The sequence below is a fragment of the Odontesthes bonariensis genome, chromosome 10 (genome assembly GCF_027942865.1).
Source record: "Odontesthes bonariensis isolate fOdoBon6 chromosome 10, fOdoBon6.hap1, whole genome shotgun sequence".
NCBI lineage: Eukaryota > Metazoa > Chordata > Actinopteri > Atheriniformes > Atherinopsidae > Odontesthes > Odontesthes bonariensis.
Window position 1 is genome coordinate 19,355,539 of NC_134515.1, and position 13,512 is coordinate 19,369,050.

General features: G+C 40.4%; 1 protein-coding gene across 5 annotated transcripts in view; it reads right to left on the reverse strand.

Moving 5' to 3' along the window:
• Positions 1 to 424: 424 nt before the first annotated feature.
• The window catches only part of arhgef25a (Rho guanine nucleotide exchange factor (GEF) 25a), a 46,177-nt gene continuing 33,089 nt past the window's right edge, over positions 425 to 13,512 (reverse strand). For 2 of the 5 annotated variants that reach the window (XM_075476743.1, XM_075476747.1), the window contains 13 exons: positions 11,889 to 12,013; positions 10,005 to 10,071; positions 9,482 to 9,585; positions 9,220 to 9,289; positions 7,208 to 7,297; positions 6,754 to 6,846; positions 6,260 to 6,310; positions 6,096 to 6,173; positions 5,804 to 5,995; positions 5,368 to 5,548; positions 3,407 to 3,636; positions 3,103 to 3,237; positions 425 to 2,346 (listed from right to left, as the gene is read on the reverse strand). In XM_075476743.1, coding sequence (XP_075332858.1) covers positions 2,221 to 2,346; positions 3,103 to 3,237; positions 3,407 to 3,636; positions 5,368 to 5,548; positions 5,804 to 5,995; positions 6,096 to 6,173; positions 6,260 to 6,310; positions 6,754 to 6,846; positions 7,208 to 7,297; positions 9,220 to 9,289; positions 9,482 to 9,585; positions 10,005 to 10,071; positions 11,889 to 12,013 — 1,542 coding nt within the window. In that variant the 3' untranslated portion in view covers positions 425 to 2,220. The remainder of the gene's footprint in view (positions 2,347 to 3,102; positions 3,238 to 3,406; positions 3,637 to 5,367; positions 5,549 to 5,803; positions 5,996 to 6,095; positions 6,174 to 6,259; positions 6,311 to 6,753; positions 6,847 to 7,207; positions 7,298 to 9,219; positions 9,290 to 9,481; positions 9,586 to 10,004; positions 10,072 to 11,888; positions 12,014 to 13,512) is intronic. The other 3 variants (XM_075476744.1, XM_075476746.1, XM_075476745.1) reach the window with 3 other exon arrangements.

Sequence of the window (13,512 nt, forward strand, 5' to 3'; positions counted from 1 at the left end):
TGTGAAAGTTAATACCCTTCCCGCCCCAAACCTCCATATATCACAGCCGTGTTACGATGGGCTTTGCTTTACTGCCTAGAATGGGGCTTTATTCGGAGGGCAGCCAACCAGATGTCTGCTCATCCAGGGGTTTCTTCTCTTTGTTTCTAATCCTGTTTGAACTTCTTCCAGTGGGATGAAAAAGCAAGCAAAAGGCATTGTCTTTGTCAGAGGTCCCACGACGGTGGAGTCTAAAAACTCCACTGAAAAATGTACACACGTATGTATACGGACTTTAAAGCCCATTGTAGGAAATTCATAGTTTGCTGTCTACAAGTAAATTTGATTCAATAAAGTAGTCAAAGAGCATTCAAATAAAATAAAATAAAAACATTATTTCTGATTACACTGCTAAATACGAACAGTAGAGAATCAAAACGTTGCATTCGGTTTCAAAAAGACTCTTTATTTGATATGATACAACTGTTTCTACTCAGTCAAATGTGGCATTTAACAAGCCTCTCTTGGTTTTATGTCCTTGCCTTTGGATCTCTGTAGTGGTATTCCTTTATGTTACATGCAAAACTGCTTGATCAGTAATTCCCATGAAAACCTGATAGCACACGTTACATTTAATTTGAACTAAATTGACATCAATTTTGTTTTGTTTGTTTGTTTTCTGGACATGTTTTTAAGAAGCTTCTTTGTGAGCTCTGAAATGTGAATCTTTGGTGTCGCTGTACGATCTGACTCAACTGGAGGTGAAAGCCTTATGAGGACCTCTGCTGGCCACAACTAAGAATAGGCCTGAGAGGATCACCTTCCTTTATCTAATCTGGCCTCCTGTGTTTGTCACTTTGGCTTTAAAGACAGACAGAGCGGCAAATACTTTCAATTATTCTGTAAGATTAGTGGCAAGCTAAACTATAAAATATCAGCCTGAAACATTTGAGTGGTGAGCTGCAGTTGTTTTTGGCACTGTTGAGAAAGAGGGAGCATGCAGATCAATGAAATAACTAGCTGTAACTGTAAAATTTCTTAGCATACCTGGATCATTCTTCATCTTACAAGTAGCAATGTAGGATTGTTTTGTGGTATGCACTGTACAGTATTTAGTCCACAGGGGAAAAAGCTAACAGAGATTATAGAAATAGTGCACAGCCTTGGCGTGACAACAGTGGATTAATAGAACTATTCATATTAGTTTAAATCAATGCATTTTTGAGGACTCCTGTCCTCGAGATCCCAAGCAACCCACGTCATCCTGTAAAGAAAGATCTATGTAAAGTAGCATTGCCAGTCAGTCACCAAGGAGGTGTTGCATGCAGCACTTTGGGTCAGCACAGCAGGCCCCTTTGAATGCATTTGCAACTCCTCAGGAGTTGCCCTAAGAGTAAAAAGAAATCTGAGGTGACGTCATACCCACAGAGAACCTCCAGGGGGCTCCCTCATGCCTTCTTGTCCAGATCAAAGAGAGTCCAGTCAAAAAGAATATCAGAGCACACAGGGGCTCTCAGCACTGTAGCAACAAAGAAAGTTCTTCACTTTCAGATTAAATTACAGTGAAGAAAGTTCTTGTGGCAGGCTCACATCGCCTGTTCTGCTGTTCCCGTTCTTTTCCACATAAACAGCAAACTCAGTTTACAGCATGGAAATGAAAAAAAAATATTAATCGAGCTGTATTTGTCTTCATTGAGGGGCATCGGAAAAAAAATCTTCAATAAAGAGATTTAACAGGGTACAAAAAGAGCCAGAGCCACTCCTTGCATTCTCTCATGCACACAAACACGTCCGCACATCATTTCACAAACATAAATTCAGGCACACACGTAACTCCAGTGACTGCCCCAGTCAGGAATGGAATCATCAAACAAATTGCCCTTGCCCTTTTAAAGAGAGACTAGTGTAGAGTACAAACTCTCTGAAAAGGTAAAAAGCTGAAATTGTCTTAACACGGAGTGTTTTATAACTCTGAGCCCAGTAACATCCCGCTGGGTGCTGTTCATGTCTGATGAAGGTGATCAAGGCCATGTCACCTCCCTCTGAGTGGCTCTTTAAAAAGGAGTCGCACAGTTTTCTTATTTGCAGCCCACAATTCCTTCATAAATCAGGTTCCTTCATAATCCTCCAGAATTCATGACTGAACCAGGTAAGGATCCAGCCTAGCATTAACAGTGGACAAGTGTTGTCTTCACAGCTGTAAAAATAGCTGCTGTCCTCCAGACCTGCGAGACATACAGTTCAAAAGTCGTCTTCAGCGAGCTGGGCAAGGTTGCTGGGACGTCGTCCAGCTAAGGGCCCCGACAGAGGAGCCTGGCTTCCAGCGTCAGCAGTCTGACCCCTGCGGCAGCCCTCTCCTGCTCTCTGCTGGGGAGAAGGGGAACATTCATCATATGTCAAACAAACACTTTCACTTGGGACAAACCATTTATTTTCATTCCATCAGAAATAGAACACTCAATAATGATCCTTCATTGCTCATTCTTTTAAAGGAAAATGATTAAAAATCATCCATATTTCCAGAATTTTTCTTTAACAGCCTCAATCTGAAAACATCCACTGGCCCATGATCAGCATGCTTCTAACAAAGCATGAGTATGGGAAGTGATTATGTGCATTGGATAAGCATCTCTCTCTAACTTCCTCATCTGATCTTATCCTATTTCCTGTTTGTTTTCTGCCAAGCCAATTCAGCCTAAGTAAACAGAGACAGAGGTGGAGCACAACAACTTCTTCTCCATCAGCACAGTGACTCTGAGGACAAGAGCCCAGTGATGACAGAGGGTCATGTTGCTAATGGTAATCTAAAGCCAACCAGCAGGATACTTCTATTGCTGATATAGATTCTTTGAGAATGTTGTTTTTTTTGTTGTTATTTTCCAAACTGATCTTCTAAAACCAACTAGTAATTTCCCCTCAGCTATGTCAACCAAATGTTAGTTCCATTTTATTCCAATAGGGGGAGAAATAACTCCTTTTATTATCAATAAATCCATCTACAGCATGCTTGTCTAAATGAATGAACACAATTTATTCAAGATTTTCATCTTTTGATTAACAGTAAAGACTGAATTCGTAACACAAAGGCCCCTATATGTTACTAAACGCATGCATATACACTACCTGTGCACCTTGGGTGGCTGGGGTGTAAAGCCCATTTGACACAGCTTGATAGTTTGGCTGATCAGTGAAGCCCAGCTGGATGTGTGATGGAGAAACATTGTGGGAGTCAGCAGGGCATGGCTGGACCACAGTTCCCTGCAGATGCAGGTTAGAACAGGTGAGTCACTCAGTACTGCAGTACATGCACACAAAGCAATTAGTTGTTTTTAACATGGATCTTATAAACAGAAATACAGTGCTTTAGTGGGCAGTTATTGCAGGCTGATGTCACTGTGCATCGTGAGTTAAAGCTGAGGACACCTACATCCCTCAGTGAGTAGGTCTCACTGGGTCCTTGGCTCTGGCCTTGGCTCGGAAGGTATAGCGCGGGCAGAGAGGTGTTGTAAGAGTGGAGGGAGGGCAGCTTATGACGGTCAATAGAAGCAGACGAGTGGGGCCGCAGGGCACTGGCAGCAGACAGAGGGGGTCTCATGCAGCGGCCCAGGCTATTGGACTTGCTCTCTCGCCGTTGATACTCTATAGGTGACTGTAAGGCTGAAAAAAAGAACAGAGGTATAGTAGGTTTATACAGTTTTGTAATAGGGGGATTCAGCTCTTATTTGTTGGAAGGAGGTAAAGACATATATTCAATTAGTGTATGGTAATTGTCAAAAGTTTTTTATGTAATTAAGACATATTTTGATATCATAATAAGAATAAATGTTATGCTATAATGTAATCTATTGTTTAGGAGTAAGAATTGATAATTGAATAAACTTCTAGTGCATTATGAACGATTCATATAATGTTTGGTGAACCCTTCTGTGAAAATAATGCCTACAGTGCAGCATAAGCACATTCATAAGACATTATAATGCACTTATAAGACAATTCAGAAATCTCTACAATCATGCATGACAATTTATAAATCTCTAAAGTACTTATGGTTTACATAAATATCTAAAGTTTTTAATTCACAATGCTTTATACGTCCATGTCTGTAGTATTCTGTAGCATATGTCATTGCATGGGCTCAGAAACACCAGAATCTATCCTTTGATGCACGTTTAAAACAGGTTTCTAGGACTGCCTTCTTTCACCTTCATAATATTGCCTAAATAAGGAACACGCTTTGTCAGAGCGATGCAGAAAAACCAGTCCATGTATTTGTTACTTCACGATTGCACTACTGTAATTCTTTATTACTGCAGCCAGAGTTCTGATGAGAACTAGCAGGAGAGATCATATCTCTCCAATTTAGCTTCTCTTCGTTGGCTCCCTGTCATATTCAGAATAGAATTAAAGATTTTTCTCCTCCCATATAAAGCTCTTAATGACCGAGCTCCATCATGCCTTAAAGAACTCATAGTGCAATATTTTTCAAACAGAGCACTTTGCTCTCAGACGGCAAGTCTACTTGTTGCTCCTAGAGTTTCTAAAAGTAGAATGGGAGGCAGAGCTTTCAGTTATCAGACCCAGCTGCCAGTACACAACCGGGAAGTAGACAACCTCTCCACCTTAAAGATTAGGCTTAAAATTTTCCTTTTTGACAAAGCTTATAGTTAGGGGTGGCTCAGGTGACCCTGAAACATCTCATAGTTATGCTGCTATAGGCCTAGATTGTTGGGGGACCTCCCATGATGCACCCTTCCTTACTCTGCTCTCCTTTTTCTCTATGTACATATAACATTATTGTTGTCATTAACTTGTGTTTCTCTTTCTCAGCAGGTATCCTTTAAATGATGTTATTGTGTTTGTTGTCCCCTCTTTCCTGTCCTCTCAAACCCCAGCTGGTCGAGTCGGATGGCCACCCTTCCTGAGTCTGGTTCTGCCAAAGGTTACTTCCTGTTAAAAAGGGACTAATTGGACTAATTTGCAATCTAATTAATTGGATTATAATTGTTTTACAAGGAATTGGATTCTACTTGGCTTGAATTGGAATGTATCTTTGAAGGGGTGCTATATAGATGGAAATATAGATGAAACTGAATTGAATTTAAACACTTCTGAAAATAAATAAATAGTCTATCAACATGCTGTGTGTTTGAATTTGACTGACTGCGACAAAACATTATACTTACTATTACATAATATGACCTGTCAGTACTCTCTAGCTTTATTGGGTTTTCATATAAAGACTACACAAAAGATTGATTTAGACTAATGCTGAATCAACAGCTGACACTGTAAGTGAGTTCACACATAGTGAATAAACAGGAAAACAACATGGTTTATAGATATGGGAGATAGTCTTTGTGGAGTCTCCAGAGCTCAGATGGATCTTACCATTGAGGAAGTTGCGCTGACTTTCCAAGATCTGAACCACATCATTGACCCAGGCCCTGCAGATCTCAGGGGAGGACGCTTGCAGCTGAAAGCGCACCACGCTCCCATCGGGGTTGCGTGAAGTCAAAACAAAGCGTGCATCGTCACCATCCACGCTGGGCTCCACCCCCAGGCAGCTCACCTGGAACACATCACATCTGACTTGCACCTGGGAGGAGTTCATCCTGCCGAGTTGCTTGTTAAATAACACATGTGAGCCTCTAAAAAGTCCATACTGAGGAATTATATAACATGCTAATTTAGGAAGAAGAATTACTCTGGTGCGAATCGGTTGTGTAACTCATAACCCAGGAGTAAGATGTACTTTCTCATGTCTCTGTGTTTTATTTTATTAACACGTCCTGGGTGGTTTCACAAAGGCTAAATAAGCACCCACCTTGATGCTGTTCTTAAAGGTGTACCCAGGGAGCAAGAAGGCTTTCTTCCTGTCAATAGGCTCGCTAAAGATGACCAGCTGCTCAAACAAGAAGACTCGTCTCTCCTTGGCTCGAGACAGGAAGCCACTGTCCTGCTCAATAATAGTGAACGTGTCTTGCTGGAGCAGTTTGCCCTGGGCTGTGATCTTCCCCTGGTGCACAAACAAAACAGAGGAAATAGTTAGTATGGGGTTTTCACTTGGGCTGAATATTCAGCAGAGAAATTGTCAGGGCAACCGTCCTGAGACTTACCTCAAAGCCTTGTAATCTGCCCACATTCATCATGTCATCGCAACGTTTTGGCACAAAGCACATCACTTCTACTGCTTTCTGTTTACCAAACAAAAGTGAGATTTAATATACAAGACATATAAAAGCCCATTTTTAAACATATGTTTCTCCATCGAGACACTCACCTCTAACTCCTCTGTGTCCATCCCTGCTTTGGTGTAATACTTAAGGAAGTCCTGTTGAAATAAACACAGCATGGTCACAAGAGCATTCCAGATTTACGGCCCAAAGTGAGGTGAGAACATCTGGAGGAGTATTTATGGGTGTTGAACTCACCTTTCATTAGAGTGCTAAAGGGCAAAGTTTTAAATTCAGCCAAAAGTTTTATACCAGGGATGTAATTTTATGATCACCTTCAAAGACTTGTACATAATATTGTTTAAATCCTCTTGTAGGAAGAAGGTCTAATTGTATAATTTGCCTCTTCCTCTCTGACAGGAAAATTGCCTGAGCCGACAGTAGGTTTAGTGTGCCTGAGTGTTCGTGCACATAGAGTGTTTACATGAGCTTGTATGTTTACAACTCCATGGCAGACGCTGCTGTGAGTCTGACAGCTGCAAAGTATGAGTGTATAGGTGCTGGTGTGTGGTCAGCAGCACAGCCGATTCCCTTTTTTCACCTTGAGCAGAAGCTGGTACTTCATGATCCTCTGGACAGGTTTGATGAGTAGGTCATTGAGCTGCAGCCTGTGGCCCAGCTGCTGCCGAAGCTCCTGACAGCGGAGACAGAAACGACAGAAACCAGTCAACATGACAGTCACAGCACAAAACACAGCATCTGATGGCTCCTATAATCCCCTTAAGACAATAAACCGTGAGGATTACACTGTATATGACTATTTGTCTTGTGTTTACTGTCAATGAAAATGAAGTGGCAGCTCAAAGCAATCCACACAGCTATGTACTATGTCTACTGTAATGATACACACTGAGACATCCACGCATACTCTGTCTTTTTAACCTGTCTTGAGAAGCAGGTGACTGCTGGTCAGACAAAACTTCCACTAAAAACAGACATATACATATTTTTTGCTTTAAAAATGGTTTAAAAGGTAGACGTTGAACATTTCTCACCTCAAAAAATGTCTCAATATACTCTGAGACAATGTGTTCCGACTTGGGCTTGTTCTGACAGTACACAACATACATATGCAGACGCCTCTCCTGCAACACAAGCCAAACAAGCATTACATCACAAAATCCTTTTGTTACTAATGAGCAAAAGCTGCGGTGACTCTGAGCGTGAAATGCAGAAAAATGAGACAAAATACAAAACCAAAAACCCATCACACATAACTAAATTCCAAATAACAACATTGCAGAAAACACAGCAATACGACATATCAGGAAATATATTCTTATTTATCTTAACAATTGTGTTTTGTCTTTGTTTTATTCTGAATTGTTGTGTTTTTATAATATCCCTTGCTTAGTGAAATGTCTTGGTGGTCTGTTAAATTGATCATGTTTCTTGAAATGTTGTATTACTAAGCCCATCCTAATTTCCAACTGCAAATTTGTTTTGTAAAATGAGATTTTTCACTGTGCTGATGTGTTTTCTGTTTCAGTGTGTTTTGTAAAATCGTTTTCTTTTATATTTTCTATTCTATTATAACATGACAGTGTTCCTTAATTCGTTATGAGTTGTGACATGCTGTGTATGTCTTTCTTTCGTTGTGGTATTTTTGGTTTTGTGCATCAGGACCACAATAGCCAACATGAAAAGACCTTAATGTAAGCCTCAATGTGAGAAAAATGCATCTTTGATATCATTACAAGTACACGAAAATGCTCCTGAAAGTGAGCAAAAGAAACTGCTCTCAGTGTGTATTTCCCCTGGTTACTGTTTGGGATGAAAAGAAGCAGAGCAATAATGATTTGTTTCAGAGTGCAGCGCCTTTGAAGCTGACTCTGTCTGGTAGCGCCTACTCTTCTGTGACTAATTGGCATGGGAGTGACGATGTGGCAGTTCTGAGAGAACTAATGGAGCTACATGTAAATGAGCATCAGGTTATGTATAATTTACCCAGGTTACTCTCAGTGTAACCAGAGCCTTTGACAGCCTATCGATATGAGACTGCACCTGGCAACAGGCTGCATGGCTCTGTAACCTGGGACAACATGTATGGACAACATGTAACAATCCAGACAGCCACCGCTGAAATATGAGGGAGAGTGCTGTCTGTGTCTAGCAACCCTTTGTAGCACTGTGTTCATATGAGTTTGCACGTTGCATTTGTGTGAGCGCACATGTTGCATCTTGGTGACACAGTTCTTGTTAAAACCGAACTGAGCTTTCTGCTTTTCATTAGGGCCATGTTCTCAATCTGCTTGTTTTCATTGTTTGACACCATACTTAGATTTGGTTTCTTTCCTTATTCTTCCACAGGCTTTTTAAGTTAGACTTTCCAGTTTACTTAATTACTTTCAAACATGACGCAAAGCCCAGCTGGTCAAGTTACCCATCATGTCTACCTAGTCTGCATGTGCCACCACTTAACCAATATAAATAAATCTAATTTTGCTCCCCGGATAAGTCCTGTGTGACCCTATACGCTATGTTTCTATTCAGTTCCAGGAAACAATATAGCTAACTGTGAATTTTTTGTCTGCACATGTTTTTGCTTCGTTTTCAACCAGGCATATGTAGGAAGAAGTAGGTCAGAGTTTTGGCTTGAAAAAAGCTTTTACATAAGAGAAACAGAGCTTTCGATTTGTTTTTCATGTTGTTATTCTTGTTGCCTTTTCTGACTGTTCTGTGGTGTTTCCTAACCAATCCAGCCCAGATCAGCCAGTATATGTCATTTGTTTGTGTATGTGTGTGTGTGCGTGTGTGTATTATCAGTGTGCGCGGTTGTAAAAACACAGCCTGACTGAGATGTATCAGTAACAGGGAAGTGGAAGGAGCTAAGCTGGCAGCTGAGAGAGGAGGAAAGAGCTACGGTATATAAACAGGAGCTCTGTGTGTTTTCTTTGCTTTTTCTTTTTTTTTTTTTTTTTTTTACTTTCATCCCAAACAGCTCAAGTAGGCACAGGCTGGTGTGCATGTTTAAGTGTGTGTCTACCTAGATGGTAGTCATACTCACATGTTTAATAAAGAGCTGAGCCAGCCTCTCTGGCTCTGCCAAACACTTCTCCAGCTCTCCCAGGAAGTAGCTAAAGGGAGAAAACACACAAACACAATCACCCCCCAAAGCGGAAGTTGAGATTTGCCTCCTGAACTTTTGTTCTTTCGTCTTCCACTCAGAAAGAAACACACTACTATGCAGATTTTCTGTTTTCCTTAACCTTTATCTGCATTTGAAACACATTTCTTGAAACACATGTTTTTACAAATAATGGACTCACTCTTTATGCCAGTCAAATATTTGATGAATGTTCCCGAAAACAATCTTGTCTTTTCCCTTAATGTCCTCTGGCACACCTTTAGAGCTCATTGTGGCCATGTAGCCCTGCAAGGAAGAACAGAGTTGCTGATGTTTGCCTGTTCAATTCCATCAACAACAAAAAAAATGCTCAATGATCTTTCAATACTATAAAGTTAAGTTGTTACACCAAAGAGGAGCAAGAACTCGTCAGACAATACTGAGCTTTTATTATCTCTCAGATGGCTACAGGTCTTCTCTGAACCAAAATATCTGCCGTTATTTAAGGCAACAGGAGATTGAAAGCCCTGCAACACAATACTCCTCAAGCTTATAATTCAGAAAATCTGCTTAAGGCTGGAGACGGTGGGATAGAGGCAGACCAAAGTGTTAAGCAAAGTGGAGGGATTGTGATGATTAGGATTTAGAGCTCTCTTTGACAGACTGGGTGGATGACTGAGTCAGTACAGATTGTGTATTCTTAGCTGGCAGACTGTGAGTTTTACCTCCACTATGAGCCCCAGGTCTGCCACATAGTGCTTCTCTGTCTCAATGAGCTCCTGCAGTACATACCTGTGAAGACATCAATGAAGAAAGATTAGTATTAAGATTTAAAGTCATCCATCCATCCATCCATCCATCCATCCATTTTCTATACCCGCTGAATCCGTCGGTCGGGTCGCGGGGGGGCTGGAGCCTATCCCAGCGGTCAATGGGCGAGAGGCAGGGTACACTCTGGACAGGCCGCCAGTGATTTAAACTCATAATAACAGTTTATTTTACCATTTTTAAAGGGCTTTTTCTTGCCAATTTTTCCAGAATTGGAACAAGAACAGATTTCCGTTTTATTTCAAATTCCTGAAAAGAGCAAGATTATTTGGTGAGTTTGGTGAAAGTTAAAGGTAAAATGGAGACAGCATTCAGCTGGTGCACTTCCAATCAAACAACTACAATGAATTTACAGAACTAGCAAAGTTATTTAATTCAGCGAACAGCAGATCAGCTGAACACACATAACATGCACTCCATGTTTTCAGTGACTATCAACTGCTTCTTTAAGACCCTCCACTAAACGTGAGTAGCAGTAGAGGACTGTGAGAGGCTGAAAGCCACACCAAGTTCCAGTTGGGTACCTTGATTTAAATTGCAATACCTCAGTTGCTGTGATAGTTGTGCCAAGTGACTTAATATTTCCTGGCTGTTTGTACATATACATTCGTCTATTAATACATTCATTCAATTCCTGTGATCAAGAGACCTCCAGAAGAACTGGTGGGGATATCTCTAATAAATTGGGATTATTTCCCTTTTTATCCATCTTCTGTCTTTCCCTGTGATGGACTAGCGACCTGTCCATGGGATAGGCTCTAGCACAACCCATCCAGTTGGCACAACCAAATAAATGAATGAATATTTGTCTCTTTTCTTTGCCTTTCTCTGTAGCCGTTCTTCTAATCTAATTCTACTATAGTGAGTGTATTATCGGGGAGCCGAAAAAGTGCAGTGTCTTGGTACTAATTTCTGTGTCTTCTGCTATTCTGTGGGTTAGGGTTAGTGTACAACATTGGTCTAAGCCAACCCTGTTGCTAAGCAACACTATCAAATGCACAGCCTGGGCTTTCATGCTTGATTTGTGACCTTACAGATAAAGTCTTCAATTCAGAAAACATGCCTGTGACAACAGGCACACATACTAGTTTCTCTATATTTTGTCAAAAATGTTCCCTGAAACTAAACAATATAGACCTTGAAGCTGTGGTGATAGTGGCTTATCTGTGCTGCTGGTTGAGGATGTGAGAGAACTTACCCTTTAGAATTTGTTCCTTTATGAGCCTTGTTTTAACATCGGATTTGTAGAGTCATAATAGGAAAAGCACCGGCAATATAGTAACAGTGATCATTTCAAGTGTCCCAATCAGACAATTACAGCATTTACAGCTGTGTTTTTCCTAGTGTGACATGGCCATACACTGCCTGTACAAATTCCATCTCGATAAACCGATCTTATTGGAGAATCCTCAAGATGACTCGGTTGGTCACAAGTAGGAATGTTCTTTTGAAACTGGAGTTTGTTTGTTTTTAAACTAGCAGAACCTGGAAAATTAAAAAGATGTAAGATGGGTAGTGTTTTGTTTGTGACTTTGGCTGGAAATATTGATTCAGTATTCTAGGCTGACATTTGGCACTGATGATGTATCCAACATAATGACCATCGACCCAATCACTTGGTTTTTATATTCTTGTAACAACCAGCTAGAAAACCCTTTGTGGTTAAATCCTCCCAGGACATTTGTTTTGAGAATGCAAGACAACAATAATGCAATGAGAAATGTTTTAAAAGGTTAATTCTATTGAAGGTGTTTGGGTGTGTGTACTGTTGAAACACATACATGCTTTTCTCTAAGGCACTTTTTCTCTTCTCCTCAGTGTCACCCGCAGCTGACCATTGGCTGGAGGTGTCATCCATCAAGACCGACCCGCTGTCATCTGGCAGAACACTGGTGGACTGAGTGTCCTGTGGAGGCAGAGACAAGCAGGCAGAGATTGTTTATCGAAGGTCCAGTGCCAGTAATGTGGATCCTACCAGGAATAAAGTAAACAAAGGGAGATAAAGAGCAGGAGAGCAATGGTAATGATGCAGGTTGCCAAGGTGACTAAGGGGTGTAGACAGGCATAAGGAACATAGATTGAAAGATAAAAAGATCAGAATCAGATTGTAGCTGTTAATGATCCAGGCTGAGCCACATATAAAAGAACGAATGAAGAAATAGTTAGAGGGAGCAAAAGGCTCCACAGTTGATGGCAAAGACAAAACTATAAATGTTCTTGGTGTAGTGGGGGCTTCAAGTGAAGAGGCATACAACACAACACAATAGCCACAGTGACAATGTATTTCTGAAGTGTGAATCAATAAATTGTTTTGAAATTTGGGAATCAAATACATATTTAAATAAATCACACATTCCTTGTGGTTTTGTTTTTTCATACCACTACTCTACACGCGTCAACATCTGTAAGTATGGTCTTGGTAGTTTCAGTGCACACAGGATAAAACCAAGGTTACAGAAACCTGATCAATTGTGTTCTTGTGTTGTATACATGACCTCCCTTTCATGCTTTTTCCTGGAATTGATATATTTTCCCATGTGGGGCTCATGGGCAAATATAGAGTTATTGTGCTTACTACAGTAAAACCTTCAAAGACCACAACCATGACGAACTCAGTGGATTACCACTTCATATCTACTCACAACCCTTAGTTTTTTTATAACCTTGAATTTTTCTTTCAATAAGTATACTTGGCTCTTATATATGAAATGACTCACAACAATATGTCCATGAAATTGTGTCTACTTATCAAGTTCTTTGTTATATTTTTAGCCCTTTTACTCAAGTCATGCATTGCCTCTTTACTTTCTCCTAACTAAGTAAACTTATAGAGGCAGATGTCTGCCTTCACATGAATCCCTTTGTCCACTTTTCCTAGTCAGGCAGAACCTAACCACCCTAAACACATACACAAACCTGCACACACTACAGAGATACGCCTAATCCATCTGACTCCCAAAGCAGACAGTTGCCTTATGGAGAAATAAACAGACAGGTGGATAGATACACATACAAGCGAACGAAAAGAGGTAGAGGACTTTCTCCTATTCTTCTCTGGTCTAGTCCAACTTGTTCCATTCTCTTTGATAAACTTGTTAGCGTCAACAAGTACTCAGCTTTTTTTTGGGACTATTACGACTCACTACAAGAACCTCTTGATGTAGAGTAATAATGCACTGATCCTCTCTATTTTATGATTGAGTGATTGAGAAAATTAAGGTAACAGAGCAGCAGCCCCCCCCCCCACATCCACACACACACACACACACCTACCTCTTTTTTTGTGTGCGTGTTTGTTTATTTGTTTGTTTGTTTTTTTGTTTTTTTTTCTCTATAAATGATTATAATGATTATGATTATTATTATTATTATTATCATTGTTAATGATGGTGACAGTATTATTAT